The following is a 22,987-nucleotide window of genomic DNA, read 5'->3' as shown; positions in this document are numbered from 1 at the left end:
TGGGAACCCCAGACCGAGTCTTTCTGGAACTTTCCAAATGTGCATTACTGCAAGGTCCAAGAGCCCAAAGTGGGTGGGGAAGAGGAGGGCCTGGGAGTCAACCTAGCCGATTCCAATCCTGCCCTTTCACTGGCTCCCACTGGCCTTGAGCAGCCAGCTCCTTGGTCTCCCAGAGCCTCAGTGTCCCTTCTGTAGTTGGGGACTAATGTCTCCAATGGCAGGGTAGGTGTAGGAGTAAGAACAAATGCAGGCAGGAAAAGAGCTTTCAGGAAGACACGGGGGGTTGGCAAGGTGGCAGTCTGCCCTGAGTTTGGAGGGTAGCAGTGCTCAGTGCTCAGGGCTCAGGACTCAGTGCTCAGCTGTTTAGTGCTTAGTGCTCAGTGCTCAGCTGCTCAGTGCTCAGCTGTTCAGTGCTTAGTGCTCAGTGCTCAGCTGCTTTGCCATCCTTGTCACCTTCCCTGTCCTCCCCCATACCTCCCCCTCAACACACACTCACAGTGGAGTTTTCTCCACGTGTAGGGTGAGGGGTTGGGGATCGACTAGCCTAGCTTCCTTACCTTGTGTCTTCACACGTGCTGTTCCACCTGCCTGTGGCGCCTTACCCTGCCTCCTCTTCTCAGCTGACCACATTGGGCAGGGGTAGGGAGCCCAGGCCAGCTAGCTATGTGGCATTAGCCTTGTGTGCTGAGAGTCCTGTGTTGAGGGCAAGCCCCTGGGGAGGTCCCTTGTAATCATAAAGGATGGTGACATCCATATTGACTGCTCGGAGTCTCCTTAGCTTTCTTCCAGTTGACATCTGCCCACCCTGGGGTCACCAGCGAGGAGGCCTCTCTGCTCTAATGGCTGTCTTGTTCATGGAAACAGCAAGGATCTGGGCCAGAGTGGCAAGGCCCTCCCTCCTTTTTCTTAGAAGGAGGCTGGCCATGCTGTCGTCACATCGTGGCAGTGGGCTGCTTGCTTGGGGGTTTTCCACCTCTCTCTCCTTTTTGCTGGGGATGGAAGAGGCTATGAAGGTTGCTGGCCAATGGAGGGGACCCCGGGCTGATTCTAGGAGGCCGGATCCAAGCCAGACTGGGAGAGCCACGTGATAGGTTAAGGTGGAGGGAGGAGTGCAAAGCCATGCTCTCCTTAGTGGTTTGCAAGTTCACCTTCAGCGAGATAGCTCAACAGTTAAAGCATTTGCCGCTCAGACATGAGGTCCAGAGTTCCAATCCCCAGCACCTATGTAAATGCTGGTCAGGTGGGATACCCTACCTGTAATCTCAGCCCTGCGGGGCAGAGACAGAAAGTCCCCAGGCAAGCTGGCTAGCTAGACGAGAGAAATTAGTGAGCGCCTGGTTCAAGTGAGGAAATCCTACCTCAGTAAATCAGGTGGAAAGTAATCAAGGAAGACGCCTAGTATCAACCTCTGGCCTCCACATGCATGTGCTCAGTGCTCAGGGCTCAGTGCTCAGCTGCATGCACACCCACATACAGGCACGTGCCCACACATCTACAGACATGTACACACATACCTACACACATACACATGAAGAGGAAGAGGAGGAAGAGGAAGAAGAGGGGAAAGAAGAAGAAGGAGAAGAGGAAGAAAGAGGAGAAGATTTATTTAGAGGCCCAGTTGTGAATCCCGGGTCTGACCAGACTTAGCTGTGTGTCCTTAGGGAAGTTGGACAATTTCCTTTAAAAAAAATATTTTATTTTTATTTGAGAGATAGAGTCAGATAGAGGAAGAGAAGAGAGAGAGAATGGGCATGCCAGGGCTTCCAGCCACTGCAAATGAACTCCATCTTGTGCATCTGGCTTATGTGGGACCTGGGGAATTGAACCTAGGTCCTTTGGCTTTGCAGGCAAGAGCCTTAACCACTAAGCCATCTCTCCAGTTCAAGTTAGGCTATTTCTCTGAGCCTCATGTAATTGCCTTCAAGTTGCTGGGACACAACACCCAACAAGAAGCAGCTGATGGGAGGAAAGGGCTTATTTTGGATTAGCGTCTTAAGGGTAGGATTCACAATGGCAGGGAGAGGAATAGTAGAGCAGTCATTGGGCATCACTTCTTGCCACAGCAACTGGCAGCAAGAGAGTGAGCTGAGCTCTGGCAAAGGGGGAAGCTGGGCTACAACACTCCAAAGCCCACCCCCAGCCACACACCTCCTCCACCAAGACTCCACCTCCCAAATTGCCACCAGCTGGGGACCAAACATTCAATACATCTAAGCTTACGGGGGAACGTCCGATTCAAACCACCACAATGTGTAAACAGGGTGTGTTGGCCTCAACAATGTAGATGTGTGTGCAGTGAGTATATAATTTATTGTCTGTCTTGGGACATGAGAGTGGAAACCAAGATAGGGGTCTGGGGACAAGGCACGGACATTCTAACAGCATGGCACGTTCGCTCTGTTGGTGGAATCCTTTCTTCCTGTCCTCCAAAGCTCCCTTTCCTTGGCTCTGCCAGTTCCAAGGCAGAGACATGCTTCCCCACTGGAGGCCCCTCCACATGCTGAGCGGGAGACGGCTCAGGGTGTCTGGAGTCAGGAGCTGACAGGAGGACAGAGGCAGCCCTGAGCATGAGACAAGCGGCGTCTAGTCAGGCCCCACACTCCGAAACTTCCCCCATGGTTGTTGCCGTCTGTGTAAAGGAGGTTGTATTGCTCGTCAGGAATGGAAGGCACCAGGAAAACTCTCTTCTTCTCATTTCACAGGGAGACTATGAGGGAGAAAACGTGGAGTTCAATGACAGAAAAGTAAGTCCAGGAGGCATGGAGCAGAAGGTGGCTATTGGATGGGCTGCGGGCTGGATGGTGGTGACCATGGTGGGGGACAGGAGGATCAGCAGCAGTAGAAGCCTGGCACGTGTGCCATGGGATCTCCCTGGGCTGAGTGGTAAACATCTGTCACCAGTTCCCTCCCCATGTGTGAAATAAAAGTTGCTTAATGCAGTCATTGTCAAGCACCTAAAGGAGACAGCGCCATCCTCAGAGCTTGCCTCTTCCATTCACATCCATCCCACACACTGGCTATGGTAGACCCCGGCCTTATGGGGTCACTCTGAACAGTGGCTATGGTAGACCCCTGTCTTATGGGGTCACTCTGATTCATGCCCCCAGCTCCCATTGTTGAAGGTACCTAGCCTAATTCTATCTGTCTTTGGGTCCATAAAAGTGAGACAGACTGCGCTGGAGAGATGACTTAGCACTTGAGATGCTTTGCCTGAGAAGCCTAAGGACCCAGGTTCAATTCCCCAATACCAACGTAAGCCAGATGCACAAGGTGATGCATGTATCTGGAATTCATATGCAGTGACTAGAGGCCCTGGAATACCCATTCTCTCTCTCTCTCTCTCTCTCTCTCTCTCTCTCTCTCTCTCTCTCTCTCTCTCTCTTTCTCTTTCTCTCTCTGCCATTTTCTTTCTCTCTAGTTAATTAATTAATTAGTTTTTTAAAAGGTGGGCAATCAGCTATCCCCAAAGCCCTAGCCCCTGGCACAATGGGGAACTTGTCTGATGGTATTCTACCCAGTGTCTTAAAATTACCAGACCAGGAATCCTTCTGAATAGAGACGGTGTCGAGAACTGGGGAGATGGTTCAGCAGGTCAAATGCTTGCATGAGGACCCGCATTCCATCCCCCAAAACCCGTGTAAATGCCAGGCATGGAGGCATGCAGCTGGGGAGGCAGTGACGGGCAGGACCTGGAGCCGGATGGCCAGCTATTCCAGCCTAAGTACTGAGCTCCCGGCCAGTGAGAGACCCTGATTCAAAGAGGCAGAGGGCCTCCCTGAGGATGACTCCCAAGGTTGTCCTTTGGCCTCCGCGCACATGTGACATGTGCACATATGTGCAAGTGCATCCCTCCACACACGTGCACCCACAGACATACAAACATATATATAAACACACATGCACATTCACCACACGCATACACACGAGAGAGATCACTGAGCTGTGGTGTTCCATTGCTGGCTGGATTTTCCCAGCTCTCTAGAACCTCACTATGCACAAGGAATCCCCAGGAAACCGTCACCATGTGAACATGTCCCCTCAGCTCCTTGCTCCTCCATACTCGGGAACACACCTTCCCACTTCCCTGCACGGGCCCACTCCTGACACCAGCCCTCCATTCTGAATCTATGCGGGCCTCTCTATTCCTCAAACAAACCTGGCTTTCTTCCTCTGCCCCTCCCCCACCCTTCTACAGGTGGTGGGCAGGGAAACTTCCTTAGGAATCTCACAATGGTGGCCTTGTCCCCACCTCCCAGGCTTGGAGACCTTCTGTGATGGAATGTCCTCCACTCTGAGCCTCCTCCAGTCCCAGATTTGTTTTCAAGTCTTTGGAACCTGATACAACTTGCCTGCCCAGGAATCCAGCTGAAGATGCTATCTGATTTAGCATAAAAATGACATATTTGGTTATTTTTAGTGCCACATCTGGCATTCATCTGAGACCCTATGACCTGCAGAGCTCCCCCATCCAATCTCGCTAGAGAAGCACCTCCCCTCTGTAGGCCTGTCCTGGCCACCCCTGGCCTCTGACTCCATCCCTCTGTTCCCTTGTGTCTAGCCTCTTGGCTTGGGCACTTCCTTCATGGACACCAGTCACCCCTTTTCTGGCTGGACTCTGTCCACTGGGTCTCAGACCCTCCACCCTGATCTCCACCTCTCCCCCAAACTCCAGCCATATGGATGGCCTTGCTGTTCTCAACACTGCTCAACTGAGGTTAGTGCCAGTGCCAAGACCATCTCACTTAGTTACTGACTCAAGGAATACTTCCTGAGCTCTCCTGCCTGCCAGACAGCGCAGCTCCAGGCTGTCCTGGCCCAGCCATTTCATCTAGCTGAAGGCATGCTCCCAGAGAAGAGCCACGCAAAGATACAAGCCGGGCTCACTGGGTAGCCAGAGAATAATGGTGGTTAGGTGGGTGGGTGGTGCATGGATGGATGGATGGATGGAAAGATGAACAGATAGGTGGAAAGTCAGGTGGATATATGGATGGATAGATGGATGGCTGATGAATACTGAGTGAACAGACAGACATAAAGATGGATTGGTGGGTGAATGGATAAGTAGGTGGATGAATGGATGGATATATGGATAAGTAGGTACATTGGTGGATATATGGGTGGGTGAATGGATGAGTAGGTGGATAAGGTAGGTGGGTGAATTGATGGGCATATGGATGAGTGGGTGAGTGAGTGGGTGGGTGGGTGAATGGGAGGTCAGTGCATGGATGCATGAGGTAGATGGATGAACGGGTGGGTAGATGGATGCATTGGTGAATGGATGGATGTGTCATGAGTAGATGGATGATGGATAGAAGGATGGTCAGGTAAGTATCTTGGTCTCATGACTCTATTTCAAGTGGCTTGGTTTGAGAATTTTGTCTTTCCTGTGGTAAGTCTGTGGCTTATCCCTTACTGCTCCTGTCAGCGGCAGGAGTCCCAGCAGCCTGACCCCAGGGACCTCACAGGACAAAAGAAGCAAAGTTCCAGGGCACCTTCCTTGGCTAAGCCGAGTGGGGCGACAAGCTTTCAGCAAGAGGCAGGTGTGGGCCCAGCCCAGCCTCACTACCCACCTGGTTCACAAACGCTAGCACCTCCAGCCAGTGCTTCTCCTCCAGGGCACAGGCGAGCTCTGACCTATACAGAGGCAAACCCGAATCAAACCAAGGGTCCTGCACTGGCATGTGAAGAGAGGTCCTGGAGGCCAGCTTCTGGGTCCTCCTGAGAGAGATCTCAGAGACAAGACCAACCAGGGTCCCACAGAGCAGGGGACAGCCAGACCTCTACGGAGGGGCTTCGGAGGTGTGGACTGGGGGCTGCCCACCCTATTCTGGACTGGGCGCCACAGGCCCAACTTACTGAAAATCGCTCAACAATTACCACTGAGCAGGCCTACTGCAGCTCATAGCCTGCCCAACCCATGGTGCTGCCTCCCCAGGCTGACAGAAGCCAAGAAAGACCTCGGGCTTCCTCCAGGGCTAACAGTGACCTCTCTGCCCTGACAGTGAGAGCGGCAGATGCTCCGTCTTGGCAGAAAGAGAAGTCCCCAGAGTCAGGTGTTAGGTACAGAGGGGGCCGTGTCCCAGGGCCTCCATTAGGACGGTGGTGAGTCTGCTGTGGCTCATGCAGGTTAGCCAGGCCCCACACCAGTGACCATGTGTGGTGGTCACACCCTGCCCGCTTTCCTCATACATAGCAATAATGACCCCCTCCTGGGACAGACCCAGTTCTCACCTGGCCCCCGTTCAAGGTGGTCATGAGGTGTGGAGGCCCAATAGTAACTTATCCCCTCCATCCGTTCTGTTTGCCAATAGAGTGACTTTAGGTCAAGTTACCTTTCAGGTACAGGTGAGGCCAGCAGCTGTTTGTACGTGTTCATGGAGGAACAAGGATGGTCTGCAGGGGTTCCCCCCTGCCCGCTTCTCAGCCCTCTCCCCCAGTCTGCGGAACCCCAGGAGGATGCTCAAATGCTCCAAAAGGCTCCCTTATCCCCTTCCTATGACTTTGCATTTGGGAGGTTGTTTGGTACAGGGAAGAGCACGAATCTAAGCAGAGGGGCCCTGACCTTGTCTCTGGCAGGCGGCTGCCGTGGCCCCAGGGCCACCCTGTGTCATGTTCTCGCCTCCCCACCAGGGGCCCTGCAGCTGGAGGGGGTGGTGGAGGAGCTGGGCCTAAGTGAAATTCGGTAACGTGTGAACTCATCGCACGCATGGGGTTGCTGTGACCGGGAGTCCCAGGGTGCATCTTCTCCCAGACGTGTGTCCCACAAAGCTTGGCTGTCCCAGCCTCATTCATTCCCGTCTCTGCCCACAGCCTGGGGCTAGCAGTGCGGGTGTCTGTCTGATTTCTTTCGTGAGCAGTGTTAATCAGCTCATAAGCCTGGAGCTATCTCTGCATCCTGGGGGATTTTCTTTTAATTTTTGTCATTGATATCTCTCTGCTTGGACCCCCGTTGGTTTTATGCTCTCTATAAATGGTGTCTAACTGGTGTGACCCAAAAACCTGAGTGTCTTGTGTGGTGTCAAGTGTTGTGGATAAATTCCCAGCCACATCAGGGAAAGCTGGGATTCCAAAGCCTGCCAGGAGCGTCCTTCCCACCTCTACCTGCATGCAGAAATGCGGGCTCCCTCTGGGGCTCGGCCTGCTCTCTGTGACTGCTCCTTGTGTGGATGATCGGTGTTGGGCTGGCTAAGCACACCCTCCCCCCCAGAGCTCTGATGGGGAGCAGCCTTTGCACATAAACCTTCACCAGCTCTTCTCCCTTCCTTCCTTCCTCCCTCCAGCTCCTGTATGAGGAGTGGGCAAGCTACGGGGTCTTCTACAAGTACCAGCCCATTGACCTGGTCAGGTGAGTTGGGGGGGGGGGGGTCCCTGGCCTCTCGGGCGACTGTGGGAAGCAGATGGGTAAAGTCCCTGTGAGCTTCTCCAGCTCTGAATATTCAGCAGCCTGGGAACCTGTTTGAACTTGAAGGCTGTGTGGGCCATCCAAGGCTCCCTGCAGCCTGGCGGCATGAACCAGGTTGGTGAGGCCGGCTGGGTGACAAGCATCCAGTCACATTGTCCTCTCTTGGGTCCTCTGCAGCCAGGCCCACAGAGCAGCGGCTGGGGCTTCCTGCTTTGTGGTATTGAGGGGAAGAAATGGCTGACTGGAAATGTTTGAGAAATAGTAAATAGGTCCGGAAAGATCCCTGTCTCTCAAGGAAGGAAGGAGGGCAGCGAGCTTGTGTGGAGGGCCCCGTGGGGTCTTAAGGAATTGAACCTGGCCGGTGCCACTCACCTCAGCATCAAGGAGTCAACGTGCCTTGGCGGAGGAGTGATTGTTTTTCTTGGCACCTCCATGCCGAGGTTCATTCAGTCTTTATTCTGAGTTGAACTTGAGATGGCACTCACTGCCTCAGGGGCGTGCCACACCCACCAGTGTGGGCTTCACAAGCAGAAATTCTCCCCAGGGCACAAAGGAAAGGATCCCACGCCTGGAATCCTAGCATTGGGCAATGGGACTGGGAAGTTGAAGCCATCCTGGGCTACATAGTGAGTTCAAGGTCAGCCTGGAGTATGCAGTGAGACTCTTGTCTCAAAAGGAAAAGGAGAGGGCTGGGGAGATGGCTTTGTGCTTGCTGAGTTTGTATCCCCAAAACCCACATAAATGCTGGGCACGATGGCATGCACCTGTAATCCCAGCACCGGGGAGGTGGAGGCAGGAGGATCCCTGAGGCTTGCTGGCTAGTTAGCCAGTTTAGCCTAATTGGTGAGCTCTAGGTTAAAAAAAAAAAATCAAAAGAGCCGGGTGTGGTGGCGCACACCTTTAATCCCAGCACGCGGGAGGCAGAGGTAGGAGGATCGCAGTGAGTTCAAGGCCACCCTGAGACTCCATAGTGAATTCCAGTTCAGCCTGCGCTAGAGTGAGACTCTACCTTGAAAAACAAAAAAAAAAAAAAAAAAAAAAATCAAGATGAAGAAGGACCAAGGAAGAAGAAGACATTTGACGTCAACCTCTGCTCCTCATACACATTCATGCATGTGAGCCCACAGCATACAAACATTACACACACATACAAATACAATAAAAATAAAGAATAACTAAGTTTAAAAATGAGAGAGGGGGAAAGGCCACACAGGTGGGCTGTAGGTAGAGTTCAATGGTAGAACACTTAACTTGTAAGCACGAGGTCCTGGGTTCAAAGTCCCATCCGAGTAGTACACCTCAAGTCTGAGGAGGTATCCCAGAGCCCTACTGTCCACCTCGTGGGCAGGAGAAGTGACAGCCCCCTTGGAGTTGTCCCTCGCTGTGGTGGGTCCAGTGGTCCAAGTTGTGAATCCACCTGATTTCTTTGCGTCTTGGTGTAGGAAGTACTTTGGGGAGAAGATCGGCCTGTACTTTGCCTGGCTGGGGGCCTATACCCAAATGCTCATCCCTGCCTCCATCGTGGGAGTCATCGTCTTCCTCTACGGATGCGCCACGGTGGATGAAAACATCCCCAGGTAGGCGGCAGCCCCGAGCTTTGCCGGAGACATGATACTGAGAGTCCAGCTCCTGGCGTTTGTCAGGGGCCTGGGGAGCTGAGACCACATGGTAAATAGGTAATTCTGAACTGGCCCTGCCTGGAGGAGCCTGGCTTGGGATTTTCTATTTATTTTATTTTATTTGCAAGGGGGAAGAGAGAGAGAGAGAACAAACCAGGGCCTGTAAGCACTGCAAATGAACTCCAGATGCAAGTGCTACTTTGTGCAGCTGGCTTTATGTGGGTGCTGGGATATCGAACCTGGGTCATTAGGCTTTGCAGATAAATGCCTCAACCTCTGAGCCATTTCTCCAGACCCCTGGCTTGAGATTTTTCTAATGGCTGTGCTGAGTATCTATAAAATGAGGCTGTGGCTTGTCAGTGCTTTCAATGAGCAAAGAGCCCCTGAGTGTGTCAGCTTAGGGAGGAAGCAGGTCAGCTCAGAAAGACATCGTCCAGCCAGTTTTGCTTCAGTAGTGTTTTCGTTTATGAATAACGCTCAGCTATTTCACCCACCCGGCTGGCTCAACCCCCTTGGTGTTAACTACCATTCCAAACAGGAAAAAGTGGGTGTCATTGCTGGAATGATGGGAGCTTTCCACACTTGAGTTCAGGGTGGAAAAGACCAAAGTAGGGCTGGAGAGATGGCTTAGCCATTAAGGCATTTGCCTGCAAAGCCCAAGGATCCCAGTTCAACTCTCCAGGCCCCATGTAAGCCAGATGCACAAGGGGGCACATGCATCTAAAGTTTATTTGCAGTGGCCAGAGGACCTGGCACACCCATTCTCCCTCTCTCTCTCTCTTTCTCTCTCTCTCTCAAATAAGTAAATAAATAAAATATATTTTTAAAAAGGCCAAAATATGAGCCGGGTGTGATGGCACGTGCCTTTAATCCCAGCACTCTGGAGGCAGAGGTAGGAGGATCGCCGTGAGTTCGAGGCCACCCTGAGACTCCATAATGAATTCCAGATCAGCCTGGGCTAGAGTGAGACCCTACCTCGAAAAACCAAAAAAAAAAAAAAAACCTAGCTGAGACCTGAGGGTGCTAAGGTTGAGTGCCAAGGGAAGTGGGGCTTAGAGTGGGCCATCTCCCTAGGGTACCTCTGAGCCGAGGTGGCTCTCAACTCAAGGCATAGACTCCCTAAGAGAAGCCACTGAGATCTTTGCCCGAGGCAGCATGGTCTCCCTGCATCGCATGGCAAACAGCTTGCAGTCAGGGGTGCAGTGAAAACCACCGCCCAGGCCTGTCCTGACCCCGGCCTCTGTCCCAGTTGGGGCCTTGAGTGGCAGCAGGCGCGTGGTCCCTCTTGGAAGCCACCCAACCAGGTTAAGGTTGCAGAGAAGCCAGCAGCCAGCGAGGTGCCGCCCTGCCACCCCTCTACCCCGCACCAAGAATGGCCCTTCGTGCCGTCTTTACTTTGGCTGAGTTTGAAAACCCGCAGGAGAAAAGGCTTCTTGTCTGACTGCTGGCATTGCCCTGGAAGCTGAGCCTGGCAGGGAGCAGGGCTCAGACAAGCCGCCGGGCTCTGGTGCAGACAGGCGGAAGTGTGCCTTGACGTTCTTTGTCCCTGGGGCCGCACCTCAGGCCCTCAGCTCCCCACACCACCCCAGCCTCGGACCAGACAGGTGGTATAGCTCAGGCACACAAATGAAGGCAGACTGCGGGGGCTTGTGCCACTCGTACCCGGGGACATTCTGCCCCCTCTATGATGTCCTCTCAGAAGGTCCCCAAGAGAGGAAGAGTTCAATGAAGAGCAAACAGTGGGTCCTAGGGCCCAGTCCCTGAGCTTCCGGTGAGATGACAGTAGTTTTGAGCCACTGTCTCCCATGAGAATGGCAACAATGATGGCCACGCGTATGCCGACACACAGCAGACATCTTAGCAAGGGCCACGCTTGTCTCACCCTCCCCTCTGGCCCAGTCGTAAGGCACTCCTCATTCCCAGCCTCCCACTGTGCAGTCGGGGACCCTGAGACACGACAGAGAGCGTCCTGCCCGAGGCGGCACAGTCATGCACGCCCAAGCTGTGACCCTCAAACCCGGAGCAGCGGACTCTGAGCTCATGAGCTCCTCCTGCCTCTCCCACTGCCCCTCCCAGGTGTGTGCACACGTGCACATAGACACGTGCACACACACACATGTACACACACTCTTCCCCTGATGCTCTGTGGCAGTGGCCCTGGCTGCCATTCATGTTTCCTTCGTCATCCCGTCGCTCGTGCCTGACCCAGAGCCTGGCACGCAAGCACTCTGTAAGTGTTGAGAGACCGTTCTTGGAGGGAGAGAGCCAAGTCTGTTCCCTCAGAGCGGGGCATACAGGGAGGCCCCTTAGAACTGGCACCAGTGCATAGAAACTTTCACGTGCATCCAGAAAGATGAAAAACAACACAAAACTTGAAACAGCCACTCTGGCTTTCTCCTGGGTGACCATCTGACCTCCAGGAATGGGCTGTCCAGCCCGGCGTCTATTTATAGATCAGGGTCTGGTTCACGTTCACAGGAAGGATAGAGGACAGGGCAGTCTACAGCTGAAGGGCTTTATTTTGGGCCCTCTACTCATTCTCCAGAAAGACTCCGAGTCTGAAGCAGTGTGGTAGAACATCTGACAGGTGAAGAGGGGAACTGACCTCAGGAATGAGCACCCTCGGTGGCTCCTGAGGGCCACTTCGAGCATAGCCTTTGATGATTCAGAGATCAACCAGAGTTCAATTTCTACTGTGCTGTGTGTCCCTGAAGAGGTTACTTCCCCTCTCTGGGCTCCTTTTCCCATCTATGAAGATAGGATTGGAGAATTATGGCAGGAGAACACTCCACAAAAGCCGGTGGTGAAGCCTTTGCAGCCCCGCCTCCAAGAAAGGAGTTTCTGGGCACCCTTTCTCCACCTTCTTGGCTGCCCAGCGTGCCCCTTAAGGTCATGGCATGATGTTGAGGGAAATGGCCCTTACACCACCAGAATGTCACCCAGCACAGGCCTGGCCTCAGTGAGGTTGTCTTTGCTACAATTTACGCTGCTCCTCTTGCTGTTCCGGACCCAACTATATAGTGAACTGGGCTCTACTCACAGTAGCTCAGCTCTGACGGCACCTGGGGACCCCGAGCTATGAAAGCAGCAGGAGTGCAGACTTCGGGTGTTACCTCTAATGGTCACCCCAGAAGGAAATGCTGTAATTCTCCTTCTTTCCCGAGAAGGATGTGGATATAGGTCCACAGCCAGGCAGGACCAGCTCTAGCACCCCAGGACCTGGTACGAAATAAAAATGCCCTTGGGCTGGAGACAACTCAGTCAATAAAGTGCTGGCTTATAAGCATGAGGACCTGAGTTCAGTCTTCAGAAGCCACATCATAAAGCAAAACAGTGGGGCTGGAGAGATGGCTTAGAGGTTAAGGTGCTTGCCTGCAAAGCCTACGGACCCATGTTTGACTCTCCAGATCCCATGTAAGCCAGACACACAAAGGTGAGGTAAGTGCAAGGTCACACAAGCCCACTAGGTGGCGCAAGTGTCTGGAGTTCGATTGCAATGGCTGAGGCTCTGATGCGCCAATTCTCTCTCTCTCCCTCAAAATAAAATAAAAATAAGTAAAAGTATTTTTTTTTAAATACCAGAGTGGTGGCATTTACCTGTAATCCCAGCCCTAGAGAGGCAGTGACAGGTGGACCTCTGGGCCTCATTGGCCAACCAGTCTAGACTACTTGATGAATTCCAGGCCAGTGAGAGAACCTGTCTCAAAAAAGGTGGATGACCCCTGAGGAATGACACCTATGGTGATACTCCGGCCTCCACATACCACATGCACAAGTACACACATGCGGGTGTATATGCACATGCACATACACAGATGAAAATGCCCTTCCCAAAAAATTAAAATGGCATCAGCAGGGTCTAGAATGGACCCTGGAGCCCTGCCGAGCGCAAGGGTGGATGACTGCATGGGTCACGTGTCTTGTAGAGCTGGTCTGGAAGGAGCCTCAAAGGGACAAGGTATAGTTGACAAGACCCAGTGTGCCTGGACAGGGGCCACTCTCTGAAGGGGCGCTGTGCTGGTGGCAGGGACTGGAGGCTGTCTTCTGTCTTGCAGCATGGAGATGTGTGACCAGAGACACAACATCACCATGTGTCCTCTGTGCGACAAGACCTGCAGCTACTGGAAGATGAGCTCAGCCTGCGCCACAGCCCGTGCCAGCCACCTCTTCGACAATCCCGCCACCGTCTTCTTCTCTGTGTTCATGGCCCTGTGGGGTAAGCAGAGCCTGTCGTGTGGGCCACCACCGTGCCAGGGACATGGGTGGCATCCTCTGCTCCCTCCGCCTCTGTGTCTGATGGTCTGCAGGTGGGGCTTACACACCAGAGATGAAGGGGAGGCCACGGGGTTGGCACCATATCAGAGACACCAGGGGCTCTTCTGCCCCAGCCTAGAGCTAACAGGACAGCCCGGGGGTGGGGACTTCACTCCAGAAAGCCCTGGGCAAGGTGGCCGCTTTAGGACAGGGTGACCAAGGGCTCCATAGCCCTCCTGCAGGACAGCCAGACACCACACTTCGAGGCATTACAGGGTTGCCCTGGGCCAGGCTACCGGTCTGTCAGAGCCTCATGGCACCCGCGCAGCCATCCAGGGTCCCTCTCAGGGTGAAGAAACTGAGGCCCCAAGACAGGGCATGAGCTATATGGTATCGACACTCTCTGAATAGCTGAGTTGGAGTTAAACCCACAATCCCGAATCCTGAGCCCTCACCAAAGCCAGAGGCACCAGCCAGTCCCGTGGAGACCCTAATCCTAGCTACCTCCCCTGGGCCCCGACTCTGGCTCTGGGAATGTGGAAGGTCTAGAAGTGGTGCCATGACATGTCCACAGATGATTTTGATTAGAAAGTGGGATAGACCCTTCCTTTGCTATTCACTTTCCAGCTCAGGGTGCAGAACTCACGCAGGGGTGACCCATGCTTGCCAGTGTTGTTAGGATTAGAGCCTTCCCTCCACAGCCCTAACAAGCCAGGCTTGACCTCCAAACTCATTAGGCTCGTTAAACCAAGAATAGTACAACGAACAGACCACAGATTCATTCAGTGTGGCCACATTGGCAAGAGGAGCAGAGAGGACCACTGGACTGGCCTCTTCATCCCCCAAGTCCAACTTCTGAGTCCTGACATGAGATTTAGGTTTAAATAGAAGACCAGGCATATGTGTAGCTAAGCGGTCCCAGTCAGAATGTAGTCCTGCCCATCACTGACCCATCACTGACTTTCCCGTGTCCGTCCAGCAAGGGGTTGATGACTGTGTGCAGTCTCTTTCTGGGAAGCAGGCTCCCCTGTGGTTCAGCCTTTCCCTTCTCCCAGCATGAGATTCCTGAGGGAATTCCAATTCCTTGGTGACCATCAGTTTCAGTGGCACATGTGGGTCTCTAGAACATGTTTACTCCTGCCAGGAGCTATTGTACTTTGGCAGAGGTGCTGGAAGGCCCTGCTACAGTCCTGACCCCGAGGACAAAGCCACCAGCTCCCTGGGGTGGCTCTCAAGCAGAGGAGCAAGGACAAATCCACACAACACATTCGGGAGATTAAAAAAAAAAATGAGGGAAAAGCCAACGGCTTCCCATGAGACCCATGCTTTAGAGAAAGGGATCTTATTTTAAAGGAAGAGAAGCAACAGGAAAGAGCCTGCTGGGCCTGAGGAAAGATGTGGTTCTCCCCCCCCCCCCCCCCCCGCATTTCCTCCCCAACCCCTGCAGCAGGCCGGGCCAGAGAAGAACAAATGGGTCCCTGGGCCCTTTGCACACTGCCTTCAAGAACAGTTAGAGATCTCCCGCATTGTTTTTGAAATCCCTCGTTCAATTATGTGTTCATTACCCTCTAAGGGTTCTTGTTCCCTGGAGTCTCTCTGCATTGTTTCCCTTCTAGCCTTCCAGCTGTTCGCCTGCTCTGCGCACAATGGCAGGGGCTAAGGGACCTGATCCGGTCTGGCGGCAGCGAGGAATGGCGCTCTTTATGTCCAATGCCCCCCCACCCCAGAACTGCTGCGTTAATCATTGCCTCCCTCTCTCGCGGGTTCCGTAATCCCAGCCCTCGAGGTTTCCGACAGCTCCTGCCGGTGACATATGACATCTTAAAGGCTCCAGTAAGATGTCACGTTGAGCAACTTTGAGCCCATTTAGCTATGTGCTGAGATCAATTTTCTGAAATTATAGCATAATCACAGGTCTCAACTGCCTGTCAGTTTCCTGCAGAACAAAGGAGGCTGTTGGAGCTCGGCCTTCCTGGCAGGCACTGAGGGAAGACACGGTAGTGAGATGTCGGGAGAGCAAATCCTGCCTAGCTGAGCCGGAGGCCTGGTGACTCTGTCCCAGCCTGGGCCCCCGTCATTGAGCTGAGTGAGGACATCAGGAAGTTTTCAGGGTGATTGATTGTCTGATGAGATTGAAAGGTGGATTGTGAGCTGGACTTGAAACAGGTTGTGGGGTTCTAGGGGCTCAGGAAAGTCCCAAACTTTAGGTTCGTGTCTACTTTTTTTTCTTTCTTTCTTTTTTTTTTTTTGGATTTTTGAGGTAGAGTCTCACTGTAGCCCAGGCTGCCCTGGAATTCACTGTGGAGTCTCAGGATGGCCTCGAACCCACATCGATCCCCCTACCTCTGCCTCCGGAGTGCTGGAATTAAAGGTATGCACCACCATGCCCGGCTCATGTCTACTTTAAACCAAAGAATTGAGTAAGACTGAGAGGGACAATTATTAAATTATTACAGTTGTTGAGGGAAGTACAGAACCAAGGAAAGGAGAATGAATACACCCACATGGCCGAGAGCCCACATGGTGGGCCAGGAAAAACATGGAGGACAGAAAAGAAAGTCCACAGAGCTCCCCCCACATGGAGGGCAGGGGGTGGAAAAGCCCATGTGGAAAGTAGAGGTTAGGGATTCTCCCCTTGCCTCAGCCCCACTGGGTTGAGCCAAGCAGAAACACCAGTGGTCAGGCGGCACAAAGAGCCTGCCCTCCCCTTGCAAACGTGTTTATATCCTGACAGTAGTGGGCACCATTTTCCAGCTCAGGTGAACCAAAGGGTCAGTGATTGGTCTGGGCTATAGGCTGTCTCAGGAAGAGGCCAGCCATGACGCCAAGTATTGAGGTCTGAGCTTGACCAACCACAATGTTAGGATTCTAGAAAAAGACTTCTTTCCCCAGGGTGGAGCTCAGGTATGGAAAAACAGGTCTAGTGAACTAGGCGAAAGATAAGAAGTTAGATCATCATTTGATCTCTTGCAAGTGCAGACCTTCCTGCCTTTTTATTTTCAAGAGCCTAGGCACGCTAACTGCCTGGCTTCTTCTCATTCTCTCTTAGCAGATAGGAAAGTGGAGGGAGGGGGGGATTCCTTGTAGAGCTTTGGAGGTAGCTGTTCTCGTCTGTAGGGCGACCAAGAGAACTACTAGCCTCGCTACTCCACGTAGACGTCTACCTAGGTGTCTCTAGTAGAGCCTCAGCTATGTCTTAAGATCCATGTCTTTTAAGTCCTCACCATTGGACTCCCAAACAAGCTTAACTGTGTTTGGGAGCTGTGGCATTAGACTCTTACCAGATGGGGCCCTGAACTGTGCATGGCATTAAGTTCTCACCAATGGTTTCCTAAACAGTCTTTCTAGGGTATGTAGACAGGGGTGAAAACGCAGGGCTGAGGCCTTGGCACCCTGTTTGTGCACATCTCAGTGAGACTGTCCAGGCCCTGCAGCTCCATGGAGACCCAGCAAGCGTCTCCCCTGCTGAGAGTGTTGTCACTAAAGGCATATTTCAACTCTCAGTTTCCTTGCACAGCCAGGAGGCTCGCCATTACAGGTCTAATCACAGCAGGTCATGAGGACAGCCCCTCCCCCCATCCTGGTGCATAGGCAGCCCCTTCTTGCTGTGCTCTTAGGGGCAGACAGCTCTCCGTAGCCCCGTTGATAAAGTCATTGATTCCTACCCATGAGGGACACCCTAGTGACCTAATATCTCTTAACACGGTCGCCGTGGGGGTGAGGCCCTACCTCACCATGGGAATTTGGGGTTTACACAAATATACGATAAGTGCAGACCTATTAGGAAACTTAATACACAGAGTAATTAAGTCTGATACACAGCAGCCCACACTGGTAGTCACCTCAGCAACTGTCGGCAGCAAAAATAGGCGCATGGGGGTGCAGCCCAGTTGGCAGAGTGCTTGCCTAGCAGTCACAGAGCCCTGGGTTCAATCCCCAACATCACCACATAAACCCAGTGTGGTGGTGCACTCCCAGTGCTAGGGAGGTAGAGGCAGGAAGAGCATAAGTTCAAAGTCGTGCTCAGCCACATTGTGAGCTCGGGGTCAATCTGGGCTATAGGAGATTCTGTCTCGGGAAGAAAGAAAGAAAGAAAGAAAGAAAGAGGGAGGGAATGAGGAAAGGAGGGAAGAGAAAGAAGAAAGGAAGGGAGAGAGGGAGGGAAAGACTCATTCATTTATCACAGTTTTGGAGGTTGAGAGTCCAAGATCCCAACGCCAGCAGATTTGTTTCTTGGCCAGGGTCCACTTCCTGGGCTTCTCACTGTGTTGCCACAGGAGGGACGCGGTGCTTCCTGGTGTGTTTTCCCACTGGCATCATCTCACTGCGTAGCTTCCACACGAGTTGACTCAAGTGCCGTTATGTGGCCTTTGCCAGGCCTCATGCCAGCCCCCAGTGACCACCAGTCATCTCTCAGTTTGTAGATTTGCCATAAATGTTCCAGATGTTTCCATAACCAGGGCCATGCAGAATAATAACGGCCTTTCATTCTGTGATGCGCGTTATGCTAGGAAACATGGGGGACATCATCCAGGATGGACCAAGGATGCCACAGTGGGCCCTACCCTAAGGACTGTTAGGGGCTCCCTGAGTCCCACAGGAGGCTCTCCCAGGGCCATGCCACTCATGAGCCTGCTCCGCAGGTGGGGAAACTAGGCTGGCCAAGGCGAGTCATGAGCCCAAGCTCACACCCAGGTTTCAGTCAGACCCAGTGTCTCTTAGCTGCTGTTGCCGCTGCTGCTGGTGGAATCCTTTAAAGAAAGCCTTTGTGTGACATTGTGTGGCCAAAACAAATGTTTAAGGAAGCAGGATCCTGGCTCAGCTGGTCTCTTCTGGTCCTGGCCTGTGTCCCCCTCACCATCTGTTTTGTGCTATCTTGGCCTCTGGGTTCCAAGTCAGTGCTGTGGTCTTGCCACTTTGGCCTCAAGCTGACCATCTTTGGCATCCCAAGCTCCCCATCCAAGACCCACTCCTGATGGATAGGCCACACCTCCGCTCCTGCTTACATCTGAGAAGAGGAGCCGCAGGGACCTTGGGATCAGGCAGAAGGGGGCCCATGAGGGGAGGTATCACGTGCGGTGCTGTGTCTCTGCAGTCAGATGTTATGTGACCACGTGGCAGAACGAGTGTCTGGTTTCCCCCCAGCCCATGTGTGGCCCCATGCGGGAGGCTTTTCCCACTGCTGAGGCCCAGCCCTGCCTGTGTGAGAGCCTTCCTGGGCTCCCATCCTGAAGCCACATCCCAGCACTGTGCAATGCCCAGAGCTCCAGTGGTGGGGTGATCCCCAGAACCCCGAACAAGCCACACATAGTGGCATGTGCCTATAATCCAAGTTCTAGGAAGGAGGAGATAAGAAAATCCTGGGGACAAGCCAGCTGGCTAGTTTAGCCTAAGCAGTGAACTCCAGGCTCAGTGAGAGACCCTATCTCAAGAAACAAGGTGAAGCTGGAGAGATGGCTCAGTGGTTACGTGCTTGCCTATGAAGCCTAAAGGCCCTGGTTCGAGGCTTGATTTCCCAGAACCCAAATAAGCCAGATGCACAAGGTGGTACATGCATCTGGAGTTTGAGGTGGCTGGAGGCTCTGATGCGCCCATTCTCTCTTTCTCTGCCTCTTTCTCTCTCTGTCTGTCACCCTGAAATAAGTAAAAATAAACAAAAAATGTTTTTTAAACAAGAAACAAGCCGGGCATGGTGGCCACACACCTTTAATCCCAGCACTCAGGAGGCAGAGATAGGAGGATTGTCCTGAGTTCGAGGCCACCCTGAGACTCCATAGTGAATTCCAGGTCAGCCTGAGCTAGAGTGGGACCCTACCTTGAAAAAAAAAAGAAACAAGATAAAAAGTGACTGAGAAAGACACGCAATAATAACCTCTGGCCTCTACATACACATGTGTGCAAGTGCTCCTACACACAAACATGTACCCATATGCATACACACATGCATACATAACACACACACACACACACACACACACAAACACACACACAAACACACACACACACACACACACAAATTCCCCCAAAATGATGTGCTTTAATAATCAGAAGATAGATAGATAGACAGACAGATAGATAGTCATTACTCCCTTAAGGAAATTCTGGTATCTTCCAGAGCATTAGTCTGCTGAGGTGGCTAAGCAAACCCTAGAATCAGAGTCAGCCTTCTGAGCTTGCAAAAGCTCTAACCTTTGGCAAAGCACAAATATCCCTGAACCTCAGGATCCCAATGTATTTTTCTATTTAAAAAATATACTTAGGACCTCACAGTGCCTGACACTACCTACACATGACCATCATAAGAGGAAGAAAAGATCATGACATCAAAATAAAAGAGGGACTGATTGAGGGGGGGAGGGGATATGATGGAGAGTAGAGTTCCAAAGGGGAAAGTGAGGGGAGGGAGGGAATTACCATGGGATATTGTTTATAATTATGGAAGTTGTCAATAAAAAAAAAGAAAAGAAAAGAAAAGAAAGAAAAGAATATATATGTATTGTGGCACATGCCTTTAATCCCAGCACTTGGGAGGCAGAGGTAGGAGTATGGCCGTGAGTTCAAGGCTACCCTGAGACTCCATAGTGAATTTCTGGTCAGCCTGGGCTAGAGTGAGACCCTACCTCAAAAAAAATCAAAAAAATTATATTTAGGGCTATAGAGATAGCTTATTGGTTAAGGCGCTTGTCTGCAAAGCCTCAGGACCCAGGTTCCATTCCCCAGTGCCCACATAGACCAGATGTACAAGGTGGCGCATGTGTTGAAGTTTGTTTGCAGTGGCTGGAGGCCCTGGTGTACCCATTCTCTTTTGCCCTCTCTCTCATAAATAAATTTATACATATATATGTATATATATATATACATATGTAAGCATATACACGCACATATATTCTTTGTTTGAGAAAGAGAGAAAATGAATGGGTACACCAGGACCTCCTGCCACTATAAACAAACTTCAAATGCATGTACCAGTACTGGAGAATCAAACCTAGGCTATCAGGCTTTGAGAGCAAGTGCCTTTAACCAAACTAAGCCATCTCTCCAGTCCCACTAATATACTTTTCTGATGGAGTCATTCCTTCTGCGTGGGGCTGTGCTGAGCATGAGGTTAACAGGCCTTGACTGAGGTACCCTGGAGCTGGCCAGTGAGCAAAAGCCCAGAAGCGGGGTATCCTTCTTAGAGGTGGAGACAGTTGAGCCAGCTCACAGGTGTGCATGAGTCCCAGCCTTCCTGGGCAAGGCTCTATCCAAAACAAGGGTGTTGCCACTCTCAAACAGCCCAAGGTCTGGCAGGATGTGTTGCCATGGAGACACAGCTCACACAATCAACATGGTAGAGGAGCAGAACCTTCTGGGGCAGGTGGAGGTGTTCAGTGAGGCTTCTCTGTCACTGTTGTAGCGGTTCCAGAGGTAGACATGTCTCCTCTTCCTTCTGGGGCAGTGGACCCCAGACAGACAAGCCCGCCCTCTCCTATGGGCTCCTCAGCAGGCCTTCATCTCCTGCCACCCCCTCGCTGGGGGGGGGGCAGATCCAGGCAAGGATTTTAGGTACCTCCTTATGGGGTGCAACATGCTATTTTGACTCGCTTATTTGTGTGTACAGTGGGAGTGATGTATGCATATGTGTGTGCAGATGCACACACCTCATGTACATGCTTGTGGATGCCAGAAGAATATCGTTCTTCTGCCTGCTGTCCCTCAGACAGAGCATCTCATTGAGCTCACTATTTTTTGTTAGACTGGCCAACAAGTGAGCCCCAGTAATTCTCCAGTTCCTGTCCACCTTGGAGCTGGGGTTACAGGATGTAACATAGCCATGTCCAGAATTTTTGAGGGGAGAGGATGTTGAGGTAGGGTCTCACTCTAGCTCAGGCTGACCTGGAATTCACTATGTAGTCTCAGGGTGGTCTCGAACTCACAGCAATCCTCCTACCTCTGCCTCCCGAGTACTGGGATTAAAGACATGTGCCACAACACCCAGCCGGTGTCCAGATTTTGATGTGGGTGCTAGTGATGGAGCTCAGATCCTCATGCCTTTGAGCATTCTTTTTTTAATATTTTATTTTTATTTATTTATCAGAGAGAGAGAGAAGATAGAGAGAAAGAGAGAGAATGGGCACACTTGGGCCTCTAGCCACTGCAAATGAACCAGATGCATGCACCACCATGTGCATCTGGCTTACATGGGATCTGGGGAATTGAACCTGAGTCCTTAGGCTTCATGGTCAAGTGCCTTAACCGCTAAGCCATCTCTCCGGCCCCCGCCCCCCCCTTTGAGCATTTTTTAAATCCCCATGCACCATCAGCTCTGAGGTTACCCAGCCTCCCATGTATGTATTGTTTCTCTGTGTTGTGATACTCCCAACCATGGCTTCCAGCTATCAGAATCTGATACAACAGTGTTGACTGTAATCACTCATCTGCGTCATCGAACACTGGAACTTACTCCTTCAGACCTTGGCAGGCGAGCCTAGGTCTCACGCCCCCTCCTCCCCTCCGGGCTTCTGGTGACCACACCTCTCCTCCCCACCTCCTTTCCTGTGCCTGCCTTACTGCAGGTCCCATCACGATCTCCAGGTCCCTCTGTGTCCACCCCTTTGTAGATGAGTGAGATACTGTTGTGTGTACATAACATGTTTTCCTTATCCGCCCATCCCCTGAAGGACATCTTGGCTCTGCAGCTCGGCTGCTGAGAACAGTACCGCCAGGCACGCTGGCATCCAGGTGTCCCTGAGATGATGAGGTCATCGCCATAAGCCCCCCTAGTGCGATGGCTGGGTCACGGGATGGGCCTAGTCCAGGTTTCTGAAGACCCGCCATGCGGTTCTACATAACCATTCCCCCCCAACAGCTCATGAGCAGTCCCCTCCCCAGCATCTGACGGTTTTTGTCTTGGGGCAGTGGCAGCCTTTCTGTCGAGAGCACAGAGGCGTTTCATTGTGGTTTCAACTTGCATTTCCTGATGGGAGCCCGGCGGTGAACTTTCTTGTGTACCTATAGGACGTTGGCTTGTCATCTTTTGAGAAATCGTTTTTTTATATCACTTGGCCATTTTTGTTTTGTTTTGTTATTCGTGTGTGTGTGTGTGTGTGTGTGTGTGTGTGTGCACACGCGCATGAGTGCACATACACTTGGCGTGCTTGAGTGCTTGTGTGCGTGTGTGAGACGGGGTCTCATGCAGCCTAGCTTGCTCTCAAACCCCTATGTAGCTAAGGATGACCTTGAACTTTTGGTCCTTCTGCCTTCACCTCCCAAGTACTGAGATTACGGGTGCGCCCCCCCACGCCTGGTTGACGCCATGCTGGGAATCAGGCCTGAGCTTCACGTAGGCTAGGCAAGGCTTCTACCAACAAAACCTCACCCCAGACCTTGTTTTGGGCTTTGGGAGATGGGTGTCTCATTCCATAGCCCAGGCTGACCCTGAACTCACGCTGATTCTTCGGCCTCAGCCTCTCCAGTGGTGGGCTGACAAATTTGCAGGCAAACGCCTTAACCACTAAGCCATCCCTCCTGCCTGAGACTTTTATTTTGATGTGATACCCGTTACCTGTTTTTCACTTTCTTATCCTCCACCTCATGACACTCCCCCTCAAAAATTCTGACCTAATATTAGGTTGTGTTTTTTTGTTTGTTTTGTTTTGTTTTTCAAAGTAGGGTCTCACTCTAGCCCAGGCTGACCTGGAATTCACTCTGTAGTCTCAGGGTGGCCTCGAAC

General features: G+C 52.1%; 1 protein-coding gene across 2 annotated transcripts in view; it reads left to right on the top strand.

Annotated features, from left to right (window-relative positions):
- Ano1 (anoctamin 1) overlaps positions 1 to 22,987 on the top strand; it is a 185,672-nt gene that overhangs the window by 121,662 nt on the left and 41,023 nt on the right. For both annotated transcript variants that reach the window (XM_045161684.1, XM_004654244.2), the window contains 4 exons: positions 2,703 to 2,744; positions 7,281 to 7,345; positions 8,845 to 8,979; positions 13,077 to 13,237. In XM_045161684.1, the coding sequence (XP_045017619.1) occupies positions 2,703 to 2,744; positions 7,281 to 7,345; positions 8,845 to 8,979; positions 13,077 to 13,237 (403 nt within the window). The remainder of the gene's footprint in view (positions 1 to 2,702; positions 2,745 to 7,280; positions 7,346 to 8,844; positions 8,980 to 13,076; positions 13,238 to 22,987) is intronic.

Source organism: Jaculus jaculus, chromosome 1 (assembly GCF_020740685.1).
Source record: "Jaculus jaculus isolate mJacJac1 chromosome 1, mJacJac1.mat.Y.cur, whole genome shotgun sequence".
Lineage (NCBI taxonomy): Eukaryota > Metazoa > Chordata > Mammalia > Rodentia > Dipodidae > Jaculus > Jaculus jaculus.
This window is presented reverse-complemented; position numbering and strand designations above follow the sequence as displayed.